The following is a 20,979-nucleotide window of genomic DNA, read 5'->3' as shown; positions in this document are numbered from 1 at the left end:
TGGCAGAAAATCCTAAGAAATTCTGGTCTTATGTCAAAGCGGTAGGTGGATCAAAACAAAATGTCCAGACACTTGTGACCAAAATAGTATGACAGACTAAAGGCCGAAATACTAAATGTCTTTTTCCAAAGCTGTTTCACAGAGGAAGACTGCACTGTAGTTCCTTTTCTAGATTGTTGCACTGATGACAAAATGGTAGATATCAAAATAGATGACAGAGGGACAGAAAAACAATGAAAATCGTTCGAAAGAGGAAAGGCCGCTGGACCTGATGGGGTACCAGTTTGATTTTAAACAGAGTATGCAAAGGAACTTGCCCCCTTCTTGCAGCGGTGCACCATAGGTCTCTAGAAGAGCGTACGTTCCAAAAGATTGGAAAAGAGCACAGGTCATCCCTGTTTTAAAATAGGGACATTGAACAGAACTACAGACCTATATCTCTAATGTCGATCAGTTGTAGAATTTTGGAACACATATTATGTTAGAGTATAATGACTTTTCTGGAGACTAGAAATCTACTCTGTAGGAATCAGCATGGGTTTCGAAAAAGACGATGGTGTGAAACCCAGCTCGCGCTATTCGTCCACGAGACTCAGAGGGCCATAGACACGGGTTCCCAGGTAGATGCCGTTTTTCTTGACTTCCGCAAGGCATTTGATACAGTTCCCCACAGTCGTTTAATGAACAAAGTAAGAGCATATGGACTACCAGACCAATTGTGTGATTGGATTGAAGAGTTCCTAGATAACAGAATGCAGCATGTCATTCTTAATGGTGAGAAGTCTTCCGAAGCAAGAGTGATTTCAGATGTGCCGCAGGGGAGTGTTGTAGGACCGTTGCTATTTACAATATATATAAATGACCTCGTGGATAACATCAGAAGTTCACTGAGGCTTTTTGCGGATGATGCTTTAGTATATCGAGAGGTTGTAACAATGGAAAATTGAAACTTCCTGGCAGATTAAAACTGTGTGCCGGACCGAGACTCCAACTTGGGACCTTTGCTTTCACGGGCAAGTGCTCTACCATCTGAGCTACCCAAGCACGACTCACACCCCGTCCTCACAGAGACTCTAACTTGGGACTTTTGCCTTTCGCTGGCACTTGTCCGTGAAAGGCAAAGGTCCCGAGTTTGAGTCTTGGTCCGGCACACAGTTTTAATCTGCCAGGAAGTTTCATATTAGTGCACACTCCGCTGCAGAATGAAAATCTCATTCTGAAATGGAAAATTGTAGTGAAATGCAGGAGGATCTGCAACAAACTGACACATGGTATAGGGAACGGCAATTGAATCTCAATGTAGACAAGTGTAACGTGCTTTGAATACATAGAAAGAAAGATCCTTTATCATTTAGCTACAATATAGCAGGTCAGCAACTGGAAGCAGTTAATTCCATAAATTATCTGGGAGTAGGCATTAGGAGTGATTTAAAATGGAATGACCATATAAAATTAATCGTCAGTAAAGCAGATGCCATTCATTGGAAGAATCCTGAGGAAATGCAGTCTGAAAACAAAGTAAGTAGGTTACAGTATACTTGTTCGCCTATTGCTTGAATAGTGCTCACTGGTGTGGGATCTGTACCAGATAGGGTTGATAGAAGAGATAGTGAAGATCCAACGGAGAGCAGCGCGCTTCATTACAGGATCATTTAGTAATCGGGAAAGCGTTTCGGAGATGATAGAGATACTCCAGTGGAAGACTCTGGAAGAGAGACGCTCAGTAGCTTGGTACGGGCTTTTGTTGAAGTTTCGAGAACATACCTTTGAGGAGTCAAGCAGTATATTTCTCCCTCCTATGTATATCTCGCGAAGAGACCATGAGGATAAAATCAGAGAGATTAGAGCCCGCACAGAGGCATACTGACAATCTTTCTTTGCACGAACAATACGAGACTGGAATAGAAAGGAGAACCGATAGAGGTACTCAAGGTACCCTCCGCCACACACTGCCAGGTGGTTTGCGGAGTATTGATGTGGATGTAGAATTAGGCGAATGAGTGTCCCGGACATGGTACAGGATTGGGGGGAGGGGAGGGGGTGGACATCATTAAAACAAAAACACTTCTCATTGCAACAGGACCTTCTCACACAATTTACATCTCCAACTTTCTGCCCTGAACGTGAGAATATTTTGTTGACACCAACCTACATAGGGTGAAATGCTCATCACAATAATAAAATAAGGGAAATTCGAGAAAGATATAGGGGTTAATTTTTTTCCGTGTGCTGTTTGAGAGTGGAATAATAGAAAATTATTGTGAAGTTGGTTCGATGAACCCTCTGCCAGGCAATTAAGTGTGATTTGGTGAGTATCCATGCAGATGTAGAAATGACATACACACCTCACAAACTGCAGGCAAGATCATCTGTCAAGATCATGTTTACAGATGAACCCAGTGTAATAATGAGTGATTTTAAGGAATCTCTGACCACTACATGTGATGAAGTCCTCAAGTTCTTGCACTCGTTGTTCAATACCAAAAGAGTGGCCCTTAAGAAATCAAACTACATACTATTTGGGAAGTTGAATCAAAACAAAGATCTCCATCTGATACTAGGCAGAAATGGGTTATGAAGGGTAGGTGCACAAAACTTTTAGGAATGTAAAGGGAGATCAGAACTAAACTTTCAATATTTGAGCCAGCATAGATGGAAAACTATTTACCATGTGAGCATTCAACTTTATAAGAATAATGTTCAGACTGTCTATTGAAGAATTTGCATGGTTAATAATGTTATTGTCATCACTTGCTGTTAGACGCCGATATTGGTATGGGGATGTAGGGGAGAAAAATAAGCATCAGTGTGAATTACAGTTGCACACAGGTGACATGAGTCTGGAGAAGGCGAGTAAAGCTTTCCTCTTAAAGTTGTTTTATGAAAACAACATCACTATTGTTGCTGCACCTTGCACTGTCGAAGTAATAAAAGATTCTGGAGAGGTCCTCGTTCTGAACAGTTTTCCGATTTGGATGTTTGAATTACCCGACGATTTGGGAATTGGTCCTGAGAGAGGCCAATGGCCGACTGTACCATAAGCTTTTGAAGAAATTACTAATGGCATGGTAGAGAATGCAGGATGCACTGTGTGACCTTCAATCTCTGCACGAGCAGCGTGAAGACTGCTGAAAATACCACGGTCCACCGTTTGGAAAGTGGAGTGAGCAATTGTGAAATGGAATCCCTACTGTGGTTCAAGGTGTTATGATTACAGATGGTCGTCACATCGAGTTACTTTTGTTACTCGGAATGTAAACACGGTATGCATTTAACAAACATTACCACCTCACATCGAAATTACAATGCTTTTCCTTCAATTGCTTATTTGTTACTTCTCTTTACAAATGTTTCCACAGTTTCATTGTCCTATGATCACCTGTTTTTCTTGGGTGCACTCTCAGATAGAGAAACTTTAATTATAACTGCTCTGTATGTTGACCAAGACAAACTGGGAAGACCATGTAACTAAACTCTGAGAGCAACAGTTCTGCATGTTTTGCACTGAGGATTTTTTCAAAAGTTTGCTCCTCAGATGGTGCTAGAATGACATGTTTGATTACTCCAAGTCCCTTGTAACTCACAGAATAATATTCTAGAGTAAAATTATAGTCAATTAAACGAAATTTTTACGTTTTAGGAAAGGGCTATTCAAATTTTGTTACGCAGCTCTGCTAGGGCTCACTGCAAGCCCCTATTTGAAAAGTTGTGTCTGATTACTGCACCCTCCTCGTACATATGCAAATGCATGCTGGTGACAAAAGCTGAACTTGCTGACATGCAAATCAGCTGATTAGCACAGTGGTGACATCTGAGCCACTTCGGTGTCATTCTTTATGATGTACATCACACATAAAAGATCTTCGAAACGGAAATGGCTTTCTAAGCAGAGTTAAAATTATTTTAGCAGTGTGGCAGCACTGTAACAAATATGTATCAAAAGGCTATATGTTATAGTATATTAAGCATGGTTTGAGCAAGCAACTCGAGCTGGCACCCAGGCGAATTATGCAAATTCATTGATTCCTTTTGTAAAAGATTTTGACTGAGTTGCAATTAATGCTCAGCTAATGACATCATTTGTACGTGCACCATCTAGATTTTACATGCAAAAACAGTCACCTTTGTTTGTATTTTACATGCAAGAACCCATTTTCTGGGAGAGTTTTGAAGTGTGCCACTTCTATACCTTAGACTTGTATGAACTGGTTCAAATGTTGCACAAAGGTAGACAAATGGATAAAGTTACAAAGATTTTTTTACCCAATAATCTTTGTAAGTTGGCGACACACAACAGTTTAAAGATGAGCTACTAAATGAATACACAGACATGGTTTTAATTGACTCAAATAAAAATGCATTCTTACGACAAAATTGAAAATTAAATTTTTTTAAATCTAGCTTCATTTGGATTTTACATGTGAAAAACACATTTGTGAGTCTTTTTATGGACACCACTTTTATGTATGAAACTTGAATAAATCTGTTCAAATTTTGTGCAGATGTACACAAAGACATGTAGTCCCTGTTTTGTGAAACCTCAATCCGGTCAAATTTATCTTGACCACCCTAAATGACTTTGTCCAGGTGCAAATTACAAAATGTCTCAAGCAAATGTTCTTTAGCTGTCGGGGACATCACTCAGCACAATTGCCTTCATTGTAACTATGTTTTTACAAAGATATGAACAGTGGTATGACTCTTTTAAATGGCACCCTGAGTTGTGCGAGTAGATGTACACCAACGAAGAGAAGGTAGAAATGCTACTCATCTATGGGGAACGTAAGTTAGCAGAACAGTAATTGCAATACGGTTTTCTTATGTACAGGTACACTTAGTACAGTAGTTTAGTCCTTTTAAATACTGTTGTGTCGAGTAGGCAGACTTGAAAGACTGTCCTTCCAGCAAACTACACGGACATAACATTTCTTTTATTGTGGTTGTTGAAGGTAGGCGAAATGCTACGCAGGCAGCGGAACTGTACAGAGAGCGATATCCTGACAAGAACCCACCTTCCCGACGGATGTTTTCTTGCCTTGTTGCGACGCTTCAGGAAACGGGAAGTTTCAACCCACGAAACACAATTGTCGTAGCATTCGCACAAACGAAGCTGGCGAAGTTACTGTTCTCGCTTCCGTTGCTATGAATCCACAAGCGAGCACACAATAGCTTGACATAAGATTGGCAGTCCTAAAACCAGTGTACATCATATTCTTAAACGTCACTGGTTCGATCCCTACCATGTACACCTACATGAAGAATTGCATGGGAATGATTTCCAGAATCGTGTATAGTTCTGTCAGTGGGCACAGCAGCAAATTCTCGCCAACCTGAACTACTTCTCCAATGTTCTATTTACTGATGAATGTTCCCTCTCAAACAAAGGACAGGTAAATACGAGGAATGTACATTACTGGTCCAGTGACAACCCATGATGGCTTAGACAGGTGGAACATCAGCGTCAATGGAGAGTTAACATCTGGTGTGGGATGCTTGGTACTAAAATTATTGGCCCTTATTTCATCAATTGTAGTCTAAATGGCACAGTGTATGCCAACTTACTCAGATGAATTCTTCCTCCTCTACTGGATGAAGTACCGCTAAGAGACAGAATGTTAATGTGGTATCAACATAATGATGTCCAGGACATAATGCTTTGCATGCACATTGTGTTCTGAACCAGAGGTATCCTGCCAGATGGAGTGGTCGAGGAGGAACAGTTACTTGGCCTGTTAGGTCTCCCAATTTAAAGCCTCTGGACTTTTTTCTTTGGTGATGCATTAAAGATGTTGCCTACAGTGATATTCCAAAAACTCCAGAGGATATGCAGGCACATAACGTGCTTGCTTGTAATTCTCTTCAGCAGGCACCACTGGAAGCAGTAAATAATTCTTTCATTCAATGAGTGTACCAGAGTATCGATGTCCAGGGTCACCACTCTGAGCACCTTCGAATGTTCTACTCCTGGGCAATGTTGCAAGAGAGTCAAAGTCAATTTTGTGTTATGTTTTTACTTGGTTTTCTGACAACTCCAGCAAGTGGATGAGTTTGTGATCCCAGGCTCAAAGTCAGTGTTGTATTTTGTAAGTGATAACTTTGTGTTTCAGCAAATGGTACGTGGTGATATACAGGGTGTTACAAAAAGGTACAGGCAAACTTTCAGGAAACATTCCTCACACACAAATAAAGAAAAGATGTTATGTGGAAATGTGTCCGGAAACACTTAATTTCCATGTTAGAGCTCATTTTAGTTTCGTCAGTATGTACTCCAACGTGATCAAATTGTACATTTTCACAATCAACATGTGTGGGCTGATGAGAATGCGCATGCAATTGCGCAATAACGTCATCAACACAGATTTTCTGTGAACGTTTGGGCAGGCATTGTTGGTGATGTCTTGATTGTGCCCCATGTTCTTCCACCTACGCTCAATGGAGCACGTTATCATGATACGGGACACTCTACCTGTGCTGCTAGAACATGTGCCTTTGTAAGTATGACAACATGTGGTTCATGCACGATGGAGCTCCTGCACATTTCAGTCAAAGTGTTTGTACGCTTCTCAACAACAGATTCGGTGACCGATGGATTGGTAGAAGCGGACCAATTCCATGGCCTCGACGCTCTCCTTACCTCAACCCTCTTGACTTTCATTTATGGGGGCATTTGAAAATTCTTGTCTACGCAACCCCGGTACCAAATGTAGAGACTCTTCGTCCTAGTATTGTGGACGGCTCTGATACAATACGCCATTCTCCAGGGCTGCATCAGCGCATCAGGGATTCCATGCGACGGAGGGCGGATGCCTGTATCCTCACTAATGGAGGACATTTTGAACATTTCCTGTAACAAAGTGTTTGACGTCATGCTGGTAAGTTCTGTTGCTGTGTGTTTCCATTCCATGATTAATGTGATTTGAAGAGAAGTAATAAAATGAACTCTAACATGGAAAGTAAGCATTTCCGGACACATGTCTGCATAACATATTTTCTTTGTTTGTGTGTGAGGAATGTTTCCTGAAAGTTTGGCCATACCTTTTTGTAACACCCTGTATTTTTGAATAGGTCTTTGTGAAAAACAAAGCTACAACGAAGGCAATCGTGCTGATTGATGTACCCCTGACAGCTAAAGAACATTTGCTTGAAACATTTTGTAATTGCATCAGGACAAACAGTTATTTAGGGTGATCAAGATAAATGGGACACCCTGTATATAAAATAATAAAAAAACCTATACCAGATTCGTTGCTGTCTGAGACAACAAAAATCTACATGAATTGCCAAGCTATGGCAGCCTAACGTCGAAATATACTAAGAGTTAAATTTGGGAACCAGAAAGAACAAAGAAAGGTGAATACGTCCCAGGCAGAGTTAGGGATGTGAAAGAAATGAACTAGCTAACTGGTTATCTGGCAGCTTCAAAGACATTTATATCTAAACACCTTACAAGTTAATCCTACGTCCCCAGCACAGTGAGATCTCTTAGGTACAAGGTGTTGGCACACACACATCTTGCAATTTATAGGCTGAAGTCCCTGATCTTTTGCCCATATCCAGAAGATTCACCAGCCATAGTAACCAGTAATATTATCGAATGGAACTTTAACGACACATTTTGTCACATTGCATTATATGACAAGTGTCATGTTGAATGACATAACCGCATATTATACAATATAACATTATGTATCACATTACTTTACTAGACATGATGCATTATATTACACAATATGGGTACTAATACTTGCAAGTAAAAATGTGTGAATACATCAAGATGTTTAGATTTAAGTGCCTCTGAAACTGTCACACAATCTGAAAACTAATTCCCTTTTTTTACATCCCTAGCTCTGCTCATTACACATTCACCTTTTCTGGGATATGAAAAGAGTACTTTCCATTCCAGTTGTTTCTTACAGAGAAGTGTTTCTACAATGTAAATGCTGGCTTACAAGATTACTAGGACCTCATTTACTGTTGAGCCTCTACATCTACACAATTACTCAAACTCTTAACTAAGTACCTGGTAGAGGGTTCATCGAATCACCTTCAATCTATTTCTCTACCGTTACATTCTCTAACAGAATGTGGGAAAAATGAACAAATCTTTCTGCACGAGCTCTGACACCTCTTATTTTATTATGATGGTCATTCCTCCCTGTGTTGGTTCGCGACGAAATATTTTCCTATTCAGAGAAAAAAGCTGGTGATTGCAATTTTGTGATTACACACACCGCAATGAAAAACAGCTTTGTTTTAATGATTGTCAACACAACTCACTCTCTTATGTCCATGACTCTATTCCCTATTTCATGATAATATAATATGAGCTGCCCTACTTTGGACTTTTTCAATATCCTCCATCAGTCCTATCTGGTAAGGATGCCATACTCCATAGCAAAGCTCTAGCTGAATATATATATGCTGTTATACTTTTCAGCTGTGCTACATAATGTGCTCCATTTGTTTGTATCTTTTCAGGTGTGTTTTATATCAAAGTTTCATGATTTGGTTACATCACTGATTACTTATTGTGCAAGTTTTACTTTTCAGCAGTGTTATGCAATGTGGCCCAGTGTTTCTATTTTCAAAATATTTTATTCATTGATTTACTTCTTGTGCATGTTGCTCACAAAGTAAATTCATGATTCCCATTCCAATCATGTACTGTTTGAGGTGGCTACACCAGTCTTCATGTGCTGGGCACACATTTGGGAGAGCTGTGGGTTATTCCCTAACTAGTATTCTGAATTTGGTTTTCCAGGGTTTCCCCATGTTGCTAATGTGAATGCTGGAATGGTTCCTTTGATTAGGCCTTGGACTTACTGCCCTATCCTCACCAAATCATAACCAACTTTATTAACATTCTATATGCATATATTATTCTGCAATGTACCTGATATGTCATACTACCATACATACATAAAAATGATATAAATTTTGTCAAACAATGGAAAAATCCAGAGAGGAATATCAACAATGTAGGAAAAAACAGATTGCTACTTACTATAAAGAGGACATGTCAAGTTGCAGACAGGCATAATTAAAAGACACTTACATAAAGCTACAGCCTTCATCATTTATTTAAAAAAAAAAAAAAAAAAAAAAACCACACACACACACACACACACACACACACCACCAACTCCAACGACTCGAGCCGGAGATGCTGGAGGAGTTGGCAATCGCGCGCGCTTGTGTGTGTGTGTGTGTGTGTGTGTGTGTGTGTGTGTGTGTGTGTGTGTGTGTCTCTCTCTCTCTCTCTCTCTCTCTCTCTTTACTGATGAAGGCTGTTCCCGAAAGCTTTATGTGCGTGTCTTAATTGTGCCTGTCTGCAACTTGACATGCCTTCTTTATGATAGGTAGCAATCTGTCTTTTCCTACATTGTAAATACATTATATAATTTTTCTCATCCCACTTAGGACAGTTTGATTTATAACAAAAAATGGTTTTGCACTCTGTCTACACGATCACTGCATGAACCACAAACATCTGCTGCTATGCCCCTTGCACTCCCTTCTCTCTGTCCAGAAAGCCGATTTCCACTGTAGACCTTTGTAACAGAGTATAAAACTTTGTAATAAACCTGAGACATGTATACAGTCTATATGAAGGTATCTTTTACTTTAGTATTTTGTTTCTGAATGTCACAATTAATATTAAATTTGCTCATCGCAAATACTTTTGATGAATAAATATATTGTGCAAGAATTCCAATGGCTCCCAACAAATGTTTGGCTAACAACTTTACATAATATTCTTAAGCCTGCAGCTGTAGAGCTATTACCCATTTGATTAACCTCAACTACACTGCTCCAGAAAATAACATTGAACGACAGTACTAGGTGGAAGCATGCAAACTAATATTGTAACAAATGTGACTGCAGCAATGAGTTTCAATGGTTTAAAAAAACGATTAATGGTCTCATTATTGGGCATCATCCCCTATCATAACAATTTAAATCAATCTGTCAACCGCACTCTCACTAAATATGACAGAAGCATCATATCTTAAGTGGAATAAAAAGAAGAACTATACTAAGATAACAACACATATTCTACTATTAATTCAACATAGAGAAGATAAAAACGAAAATTTAAACTTGAGCAAATGTTATTCTGTGGCCATTGATGATTTTGCTCGCACAGGAATAAAGAAAAAAAATGTAAGATTAACGACTGAAAAGTGCACATAGCAAAATACTTCCGTAACTTACAATTTCAGAAGCACTGGAAGATCATAACTATGGAACAAATACAGAAATGTCGTAGTACTAGATAAACAAAACTGACTGTGCGTCTGAATCACACACTGGACGCTTAAAAGCCGTATACAAAAAGGATATCTGTCTGTAAATTAAACGTCAGTACTCCCAGATCGTTTAGCTCGCGTCTTGCACTGTCGCTTGGGTGCTTCTTCCTGCAAAATAACAATTAAACATATGGCGCTTATTTCCTTTACCCTTAGAACAGTCAAGAACTTTGAACTATGCACGTGAAGGGCTCATACTTACACCATAACCGTAACAGTGTTCATCGTCGCTTTAGTTCTGTAATCCATAAATACTGTTGACAGAAAACAGCAGAAAGTAAGGGCAGCTAAGACGCTCAAAGTGTACGCAAGTATTGCGTTTCCTCTGACCAGTACGGAATGCATATTTGCGAGTTTTCTGCTCTACAGCCAATTTCTGTAGAATTTAAATAAAAAATTCTCTGTTTCTAATACTCATTTACAGTCCACAACTATCATTGACGTGTACCGCAACATGTGTAGCACAAGCGAATCGCGTACCAAGGATGATGCTATCACAACGTAATATCTTTGACCAAAACGTAAATTTAAGTTTGCGTCGATAGTTTTTCGTCTGCCAACCTATAAGAGTTACTTAATACTTTTATGTGGGCACGGAGACGCAGGTACGTAATATAAATACGTTGTAATAAGCAATATTTATGATTTGCGTGTGAGCTGTTTATTCCAAAATATTATTTCAGTCAACAATATTATGAAAGTCCGTCTGTAACAATAGTTCAGAATTTCGACATTTGACTTCGCGTTTTATCAATTGCTTCAGAAATTAAAACAAAGCATCATATTTTACCAAGTTTCTCGCTGTGAACGCCCTCATTATTGATTAATTGTAGTTATTTTGATCACAAAGTCGTTGGAACACACTTTAAATGTTGATTTAATAGAACGTTTTATGAAATTTATGCAACTGTTTTAAAAAGATTGTCTTCCTTAAGTCTTCCTTGTGTACCTACTCATAAGAATACAAACGGAGTAATAAAAATGAAGAACGTAAGTTACGTTTGTAATTTTTCTAGAAGTCTGAATATAATAAGCAGTTTGGTTGTCTGAAGTCCAAGTAACGAGAGGAGAGCAAATAGTGGAAATTAACCTGTTTCACACTCCTGCCTACCTTTACCTCCACAACCTACAAGTCACTGTTAAGTGCTGGAAAGAGAATACTCCCCAATATACCATACAGTAGAGAAGGTTGAGAAGGCCACCCATCCACACTGAGTTTCTGAAGCTCACAATTTGCAGCATTGCCCGCAGAACCGACCGCAGCCCTTGGTTCTGTGTCAGGTGGAAGGACCTGAACCAGAGACGTTGAGGGTTCTGTTACAAGCGATGCTGCAACTTTCTGGACTTGGGCAATAGGGTTGAGAACTGTAGGGTCCCCCTAAATGGGTCAGGTGTGCACCGCACAACAAAGTCTGCTACCAAGGGAGCAGACTTTGTGGATGTGCACACAAGGGCTTTTAGATCAGGTGACTCTCCGTCCAGTCCAGATAACAGTAGCTGTAGAAGACACAGAAGTATAATTGTAAGAATGCCCCCCAGAGGCGAGAGTACTAAACCTCCTGAAAAGCAGTGAAGCTCACACAACAATTGGTACAGAAAGCTATTTGAAACCTGAAATTGGTACCAGTGAGATTTTTTGAGGAAAATTTAAGTGTATACTGAAAGGATAGGCTAATGGGAAGTGAGGGTGGTGTATTTGTCACAGTAGACAAGAACTGAGAGAGAACTTGAAGCTGCATGTGAGACTGTTTGGACAAAAGCCAGTATCAGGAGTGGGCATAATATGGTAATTGGATCTTTCTATCACCCACCGGACTCACCTCATGATGTAACTGAAAACCTTAGAGAAAACCGTAGTTCACTTGTACATAAGTTTCCCAAGCATTTTGAAATGATCGGTGGAGACTTTAATCAACAAAGAGTCAATTGGGGAAAACTATAGTTTTGTTAGTGGAGAGCATGATAAGACGTCCCGTGAAACATTACTAAAGGCTACAAAGATATATACATTCAGTAAATTAGATGAAAAAAGCAGTAGTGTCATATCTCAATGAAGAACTTGAAACACAGGACTAAAGTACATAGAGGAAGTTGGCTCAGTGTTAAAAGGACAGTTGACCATGGACTACGTAGACTACTGCCTCACAGTTTGCAGCATTGTTCCCAGAGTTGATTGGGATCATTTGGTTTGGAGCCGAGTGAAGGGTCTCAACCAAAGGCTTTGTTGACTTTGTCACAGTCTTGGCTGCAGGTTTCTAGACCTGCATTACCCTACACTACACAAAACAAGCAGCTACTTGGGTAGCAGAGTACTTGTGGAGTGCATATGGGATTTCTTAGGCTAGGCGGTAGTTTGACTTGGTCTGATGAACACTTGCCAGTCGATATGCAGCAAGGGAAGTCAAACAGCGTTCAGCATAAAGACACTTTGACTGTCATAATTTTATCAGTAAACTGACGAAGTATTGGTTGCAAAGTTCCCAAATTTACTGCCCTCCAAGAAAGTTATTGTGCTCAAATTATTCTTGGTACCAAGAGCTGGCTGAACCTGAAGCAGAAAGCACTGAGATATTTAGTGAATTGTGGATTGTATATTGGAAAGATAGATTAGTGGCCATAGAAGAGGGAGTGTCCATTGCATTTCACAAAAATACTGTCTCGATTGAAATCAAAGTTGAGTGTGTCATTAAAGTTATTTGTTCATTTATAACAGGTGTAGGTGAAGCCAAGTTAATTGTCAGGTGTTTGTACTGGCCACCCGATTCCACTGTGATAGTTCTAGAGTTGGGTCAACAGAAGCGTCCGATCCCATCCGTCTGCTTTGACCCATGACGTAAGGATGTTATGATGTATGACGTCATTACGGCGCGGAGTTTAGTGTATGAGTTGGTTCTGTTTGTAGATGTCGTCTTGTTGTGTTACAGTGCGCATTTTAGTTTTTTTAATTGGTGGTTGTTGTTGTTGTTGTTGTTGTGTGTGTGTGTGTGTGTGTGTGTGTGTGTGTGTGTGTGTGTGTGTGTGTTTACAGTGTTACATGGTGTATTTGTTTCATTTGTGCTTTGGTGTTGGTAGATCTTTAGGTAAGGATATGACGATCAAGTTCAGTAGCGTGATGTTGGGGGCGGAGATGGGGAGGACATGTTGTCCTTGATTAAGTTTCTGCAGATGTTTGGATTAACAGCAGAAATTGTGAGTTGTAGTGTGTGCCGAGAGAATATGAGGTCAGGGAGAGTTCCAGAATCTCGGACCAGGCACATGTGTTGGAAGGATAACTCCATTAGACGCAATACCTGGTTCGAGAAATCTAGGTTGGCCATGAGAGAGATTGTTTTGATGATTTACTGTTTCTGTTATAGGTCCTCTATTAGTCTCTGTGTGCATGAGACAGGAGTAAGCGAGAGGACAGTGTTAGACTGGTTTTCTTTTTGTAGCGAAGTGTGTTCGGAGTAAGTGTAGTGTAGGGGTAAGTTTGGTAGGCTAGGGATGGTGGTTGAGATGGACGAGTCATAGTCTGGGAAGAGGAAGTATGAGAGGGGTAAGTCTCCAGTTGGTTTGTGGGTGTGGTGGTCGTTAGTTCGGGGGGGGGGGGGGGAGGTATGGTGATAGTGTTTTCAGGGTTTTAGAGAGGTGTAGTGAGAGGCAACTGGTGGGATTAATTGAAGCGTATATTGAGGAGGGGAGTACTTTAGTTTCAGACGGTTTTTGTCATACAGGGGTTTGGGGAAGAGGGGTTATGATCGTTTAGTTGTAAACCATAGTTTACAGTTTAAAAATTACGAAACTGGGTGGTGTAGCCTACTAATACAGTAGAGGGGTTTGGGGGGCAGTTATATCAGTCATAGTGAGAGGGAAGAGGTGCTCTTCTAATCTGCAATCTCATTTAGATGAGTATTGCTGGCAGAAGAGTGTCTCTGAGCATTGTATTTTTCTTGTTTCTCTGAGCCGGCTGTTGTGACCGAGCGGTTCTAGGTGCTTCAGTCCGCAACCGCGCTGCTGCTACGGTCGCAGGTTCAAATCCTGCCTTGGGCATGGATGTGTGTGATGTCCTTAGGTTAGTTAGGTTTAAGTAGTTCTAAGTCTAGGGGACTGATGACCTCAGATGTTAAGTCCCGTAGTGCTCAGAGCCATTTGAACCATTTGTTTCTCCGAGGGCAGTGAGTAATATGTACAGGCCGAGGATGGTTAATTTAGGGTTTTTTTTGTGTGTGTGTGTGTGTGTGTGTGTGTGTGTGTGTGTGTGTGTGTGTGTGTGTGGGAGGGGGGGGGGGGGAAGGAGTGGCGGGTTGTAGGTAATGGTTGTGGATTTAGGTGGCTTGGTGGGGTGGGGTTGTGTCATCACTGTGTTGGAGAGCACCTATTTTGTTGCAGTTGGTGTTTGAGTTGTAATGTGTGATTGAGTTTTGTTTATTTTGTGGTTTTTATTTGTTGGCGTTTCTTTTTTTTGGCAGGCGGGGGGGGGGGGAGGGTAAAGTACGGAGGGGGTCTGGGGTTGGCATTGGTAGGTTGGGGGTGGTTTGGGAGTTTTTTGTTTGTGTTTATGTTGTTTGTTTGTTTGTGTGTGTGTGTGTGTGTGTGTGTGTGTGTGTGTGTGTGTGTGTGTGTGGCCAACCTAATGTGTATCGCCATAATTTGTTGGTGGTAAGTTGTCGTGTTTTTGGGTCTATTGTTTGCAAGTTGTAATGTTTTGTGTGTTTATGGTGTATTGATTGTTTTTTTAATTTCTGTGGGGTGGTTTTATTATTGGGTTTTTGAGGTGTTGTGGGTTTCATTTTATTTATCACAGTTGTAGGTGTTCGTTTTTTGGTATCATCCGCTGTGGTTGACCTATATAGGTCAATAGAAATGTTCAGTGCCAGTCACTTCCAATTTTTGTAGTTGTAGGTGTTTGTATTTTGGTATCATCAGCTGTGTTTGTCCTATATAGGCCAAGGGAAATGTTCAGTTCCAATTTTTGCCTTTGTAGCCATGCGTGTTTTGGTGTCGTCAGCTGTGGGTGGCCTATACGGGGTGAGTCACCTAAAATTACCACAGGAAACACCTCCCAAACCACAACAAACACTGAATAACCAATTCCACAGACCAAAAGTGAAGAGAGGGGCTGTTGTAATTGGTTAATACAAACCATTGAGAAATACATGTAAGTCTGATTTTCAACATGTGTATATGTGTTTTTTTGTGTAAATGGAAACCCGTTGCTATTTTTAGCATAACTGAAAATAGAAACAAATACTCAATCAATGTTGTTTGTTCAATTCTAAAATGCTAAGTACATCCAGAGCAATTTGTAACGTAAGGTTGAGACTTGAAACCTCAGACAATCAGTCGCGTGTTGTAACAAACAATATCTGTAGGGCTATGTTTATGAAGACTACGCTGTTCACGAGTTTGGCTCTCTCTGTGTCTGCACGTCGCGCTTGCTGAATTAGCCCTTGTACTCAGAATAACTATAGTACACTGTGTTACTGGACGTCTGTGATAGTGTACCGTACACAAGTAAGAACAGTAGTACGCACAGTAGGAATGTGAGAAGGTTGCAAGTACAACAGTGTGTACAGTGTTGTAAGAACTGTGAAAATGATGTTTTCTAACTCTGAAAAGGCAGAGATGATACTCATCTATGGCAAGTGTAGACAAAATGCATCTGCAACTTTCATATTGTATACAGAAAGGTACCCAGACAGAGAACATCCAATGCGTCGCACATTTGAAAACGTCTATGAACAATTGTATGCAACAAGTATAACCGTAACACGCAAACAGGTCCTAACAAACCCATCACAGGAGAAGTGGGTGCAGTTGTTGTGTTGACTGCTGTTGCCTTGAAGTTCATGTGACATTGCTGGAGGCAGTGCAATGAGTCAAAGTAGTGTAATGCTCATACTTCACCATCACAAATTTCACACGCATCATGTGCCACTGCATCAGCAATTGCATGGAGGTGACTAATAATCAAGTGAATTTTTGTCTGTGAGAATTAACAGAGAATGCATTGCAGTTCTACCTGTTTACTGATGAAGCAGGTTTCACAAACCATGGTGCAGTGAATTTACAAAACACGCATTACTGGTCCGTGGACAATCCTCTCTGGCTTTGACAGGTGGAGCGACAGTGACCGTGGAATGTAAATCTATGGTGCGGAAGTAATTGGTGACCATTTCATTGGTTCTCACTTTATTGAAGGCACCCAAACAGCTGCAAAATACATTGAGTTTCTGCAAAATGATCTGCCAACATGTCCCACTGGAAACATGTAGACGTATGTGGTATCAACATGATGGTGCTTCTGCACATTGTGCAATGAACCCTAGGCTGACCCTTGACAGAACGTTCGACATGTGTTTCATAGGACGTGGCAGAGGCGTAAATCAGCTAGCCCATTCTCCTGATCTTACACCTTTAGACTTCTTTCTGTGGGGTACGTTAAAGGAGAACGTGTACTGTGATGTGCCTACAACCCCAGAGGAAATGAAACATCGTATTGAGGCAGCTTGTGGCAACATTACACCAGATGTACTGCGTCATGTAAGACATTCATTACACGGTAGAGTGCAAATGTGTGCAACGAGTGATGGGCATCACTCTGAATATTTATTGGCCTGAAATGTCAGGACACACACTTTTCCATCCTGTAATTGAAAATGAAAAACAACTTTGTGAGTTTAACTAAATTGTCATGTTAACACACATTTTATTCTAAAAAATCAGTGCCGTACAGTATTCTTCAGAGAAAAAGACTAATAAAAATGTTAGTATGTGGATGTAATCTGCTGTTCAAGTCTCTTCTGTATCTATGTTACATCACTGTTCTTCTTTATCTCTTAATTACTTCGGTTCTCTCTGATACACACGATTAAACTGCTGAGGAGTTATTCAAGCATCTACTTTATGTTACAGATTACTCTGGATGTAATTAACATTTTACAATGTAAGAAATGGCATTGATTAAGTATTTTGTTCTATTTTCAGTTGTACTAAAAATAATAACAGGTTTCCATTTAAAAAAAAAATGTATGTGTTGAAAATCATAAATGGTTTGTATTAACCAATTACACCAGCCCATCCCCTCCCTTTGGGTCTGGAGAATTGGTTATTCCATGTCTGTTGTGGTTTGGGATGTGTTTCCAGTGGTAATATTAGGTGACTCACCTTGTATATAGGTCAAGGGAAACGTTCGATCTAAATTTTTGTCATCATAGCTGTGTGTGTTATGGTATTGTCAGCTGTGGTTGAGCTATATAGATGAAGGGAAGTGTCCAATTCAAATTTTTGTTGTTTTAGGTGTCGGTTTTGAGGTATCGATAGTTGCGGATGAGCCATATAAGTCAAGGGAAGTGTCCGATTCCTGTGGGTTTTGTGGGTGTAGTAAAATGTGGTAATTTTGTGTTTTTTATCATCCTTTTTTGTGGTTTGGGATCATGGTGAGCGTTTTCTTTATGTTTATATTTAGCTTGTCCTCACTCTTAAACTCCCAATTTCCCGCGGTTGTCTCATTAGTTTGATTATATTTTTGGAGGGAGATGTTATTGTCGAATTTATATGTATTTTCATGTTTGTTGCCGTGATGTCATTGGAGACGCTGAGAATGGTCATTTCTGCCATATTGATGAAGTCATGGGTCAAAGCAGATGGTGGAATCGGATGCTTCTGTAATCCCCTAGAGTCATTCAAAGAAAGTCTAAGGTCAGTACCATGTAGATACCCAGATCATGCAATACTAGTTGGAAGCAACTTTAATATGCCGAGTATAGATTGGGATGTCTAGGGATTCATTGGGGGGGGGGGGGGGGTTGCAGACAGACAGTCATCAGAAATACTTTTGAATACAGTTTTCTAAAATCTGTCTTTAGCAGCTAGCTTGGCAGCCACTACACAATGGAAATATCTTAGACTTTGTAGCTACAAATAGGCCAGACCTTATCAACAATGTCAGTATAGAAACGGGGGTCAGCGATCGTGATGTCATTATAGCAACAATGATTACAAAAGTTAATTAAATCGATCAAGAAGGCTAGGAGAGTGTTTCTGCTAGATAGAACAGATAAGTAGTTGTTAGCATCTCATTTCTACAGTAAACTGACATTACTTAGTTCCAGTAAAATGGATGTAGTGGAATTATGGGCAAATGTTAAGCGGATTGTAAATCGTGGTCTGGTGAGATATATGCCTAGTAAGTGGGTACTGGATGGAAAAAAAAACCACCATGGTTTAATAATGAAATTCAGAGGATGTTGAGGAACCAGAGGCTGTTGCACTGTTGGTTCAAAAGGGAACGCACAAATGACGACAAGCAAAGGTTAGTAGAGATTCATGCATCTGTTAAAAGATCTGTGTGTTTAGCATACAACAACTGCCACTGTCACATCTCGGCAAAAGATCTGGCAAAGGACCCAAGAAAATTCTGGGTGTATGTAAAATTTCTAAGCGAGTCTAAGGCTTCCATACAGTCCCTCATTGACCAGTCTGGTGGGGCAGTTGAAGAGAGCAAAACAAAAGCCAAAGTTGTAAATTTACCTTCAAGATATCATGCATGCAGGAGAACCATACAGACATACCATCATTTGACCTCAGACAGTCTCCCATATGGACGACATAGAAATAAGCGTACCTGGCGTAAAGAAGCAACTGAAAGATTTGAAAGCAAATAAATCACTAGGTCTGGATGGAATCCCAGTTCGATTTTACAAAGAGTACTCTATGGCCTTGGCCCCTTACCTAACTTGCATTTATTGCGAATCTCTCACCCAGCACAAAGTCCCAAGCTGCTGGAAAAAAGTGCAGGGGAGTCCAGTATATAAGATAGGTAAAACAACAGACCCACAAAATTACAGACCAATATCCGTAACTTCTGCTTGCTGTAGAATTCTTGAACACATTCTCAGTTCAGATATAATTAACTTTCTTGAGGGTAAGCAGCTTATGTCCACGAATCAGCATGGTTTTAGAAAGTGTTGCTTGTACGAAACCTGGTTTACCCTTTTCTCACACGATATACTGCAAACAATAGATGAAGGACAACAGGCAGATACTGTATTTCTAGAGTTCCAGAAAGCATTTGACACAGTGCCTCATTGCAGGCTGTTAATGAAGATATGGGCATGTGGAATAAGTTCACAGATATGTGGGCGGCTCGAAGACTTCGTAAGTAACAGAACCCAGTACATTGTCCTCAACCGTGGGTGTTCCGTCACAGACAATGGTATCATTAGGTGTGCTCTAGGGAAGTGTGATAGGACCTTTGTTGTTCCTTGTATACATAAATGATTTGGTAGACAGGGTGGGCAGCAATCTGCGGTTGTTTGCTGACGATGCTGTGGTGTATGGTAAGGTGTCGAAGTTGAGTGACTGTAGGAAGATACAAGACAAAATTTGCAGTTAGTGTGATGAATGGCAGCTAGCTCTAAATGTGGACAAATGTAAGTTAATGTGGATGACTAGGAAGAACATACCTGTAATGTTCAGATACAGTATTACTAGTGTCCAGCTTGACACAGTCAAGTCATTTAAATATCTGGCTATAACATTCCAAAGTGATACGAGGTGGAACAAGCACGTGAAAACTGTGGTAGGGAAGGCAAATGGTCGACTTCAGTTTATTGGGAGAATTTTAGGAAAGAGTGATTTATCTGTAAAGGAGATCGCATATAGGACTCTGGTGCAATCTATTCTTGAGTACTGCTCGAGTGTTTGGGATCTGTACCAGTCGGATTGAAGGAAGAAATCAAAGCAATTCACAGGCGGGCAACTAGATCTGTTACCGGTAGGTCTGAACGACACATAAGTGTAATGGTGATGCTTCGGGAATTCAAATGAGAATCCCTGGAGGGAAGGCACGTTCTTTTCAAAAAACACTAATGAGAAAATTTCAAGAACTGGCATTTGAAGCTCATTGCCAAACGATTCCACTACTGCCAACACACATTGCACTTACGGACCACAAAGATAAAATACAAGAAATTATGGCTCATACGGAGGCATATACTCAGTCGTTTTTTCCTCATTCTATTTACGAGTGGAACAGGAAAGGAAATGAGTAGTAGAGATAAAGGGTACCCTCTGGCACGCATCATAAGGTAGCTTTTGGAGTATCTATGTAGATGTAGATTTGCACCCAGGAGACAGGTCATAATGGGAGGAACCGTCCATCGCAGTCAGTCACTATAAAGAAACTTCTAAAGAAACAGAGACTACTGCATCACAGGTGTAAAGCAAAGCATAGGACTGTAGATGGAGAGATGCTGAATAAACACATTTGGCTGTCAAGAGAGCAATCTGTGAAGCCTTCAGTGACTGCCATAAAAGAATATTGTCAAATGATCTTTCACAAAACACAAAGAAATTATGGTCGTATGTGAAGGCTGTTAATGGCACCAAAGGTTAGTTCCCAGTCCTTAGCGAATGAGACAGGAATTGAAACTGAGTGTAGCAAAGCAAAAGCAGAAACGCTTAACTCTGTTTTTTAATGTGCCTTTACAAAGGAAAACCAGAAGAATCATCAGAATTCTTTCAATTTAATCCTCATACCACTGAAAAGATGTCTGAAATAAGTATTAGTGTAAATGTTGTTGAGAAACAGCTGAAAAAATTAAACAAAGCTCCAGGATTCTATATGGAATTTTTCTGAGTTAATTCCTCTTCCAACTATAACACAGTTCACCCCTGTCTACAAGCA

General features: G+C 40.2%; 2 protein-coding genes across 2 annotated transcripts in view; one reads left to right on the top strand and one right to left on the bottom strand.

Annotated features, from left to right (window-relative positions):
• Window positions 1-10,796, bottom strand: part of LOC126094625 (signal peptidase complex subunit 3) — a 69,342-nt gene extending 58,546 nt beyond the window's left edge. The window contains exons 1-2 of the mRNA XM_049909107.1: window positions 10,513-10,796; window positions 10,345-10,418 (exon numbers count right to left, since the gene is read on the bottom strand). Coding sequence (XP_049765064.1) covers window positions 10,345-10,418; window positions 10,513-10,655 — 217 coding nt within the window. The 5' untranslated portion in view covers window positions 10,656-10,796. The remainder of the gene's footprint in view (window positions 1-10,344; window positions 10,419-10,512) is intronic.
• A 22-nt stretch (window positions 10,797-10,818) lies between these two features.
• LOC126094624 (zinc finger protein 511-like) overlaps window positions 10,819-20,979 on the top strand; it is a 65,083-nt gene continuing 54,922 nt past the window's right edge. The window contains exon 1 of the mRNA XM_049909105.1: window positions 10,819-10,915. The gene's annotated coding sequence lies outside the window, so the exon portion shown is untranslated. The remainder of the gene's footprint in view (window positions 10,916-20,979) is intronic.

This window comes from Schistocerca cancellata, chromosome 8, assembly GCF_023864275.1.
Source record: "Schistocerca cancellata isolate TAMUIC-IGC-003103 chromosome 8, iqSchCanc2.1, whole genome shotgun sequence".
NCBI classification, from domain to species: Eukaryota; Metazoa; Arthropoda; class Insecta; order Orthoptera; family Acrididae; genus Schistocerca; species Schistocerca cancellata.
This window is presented reverse-complemented; position numbering and strand designations above follow the sequence as displayed.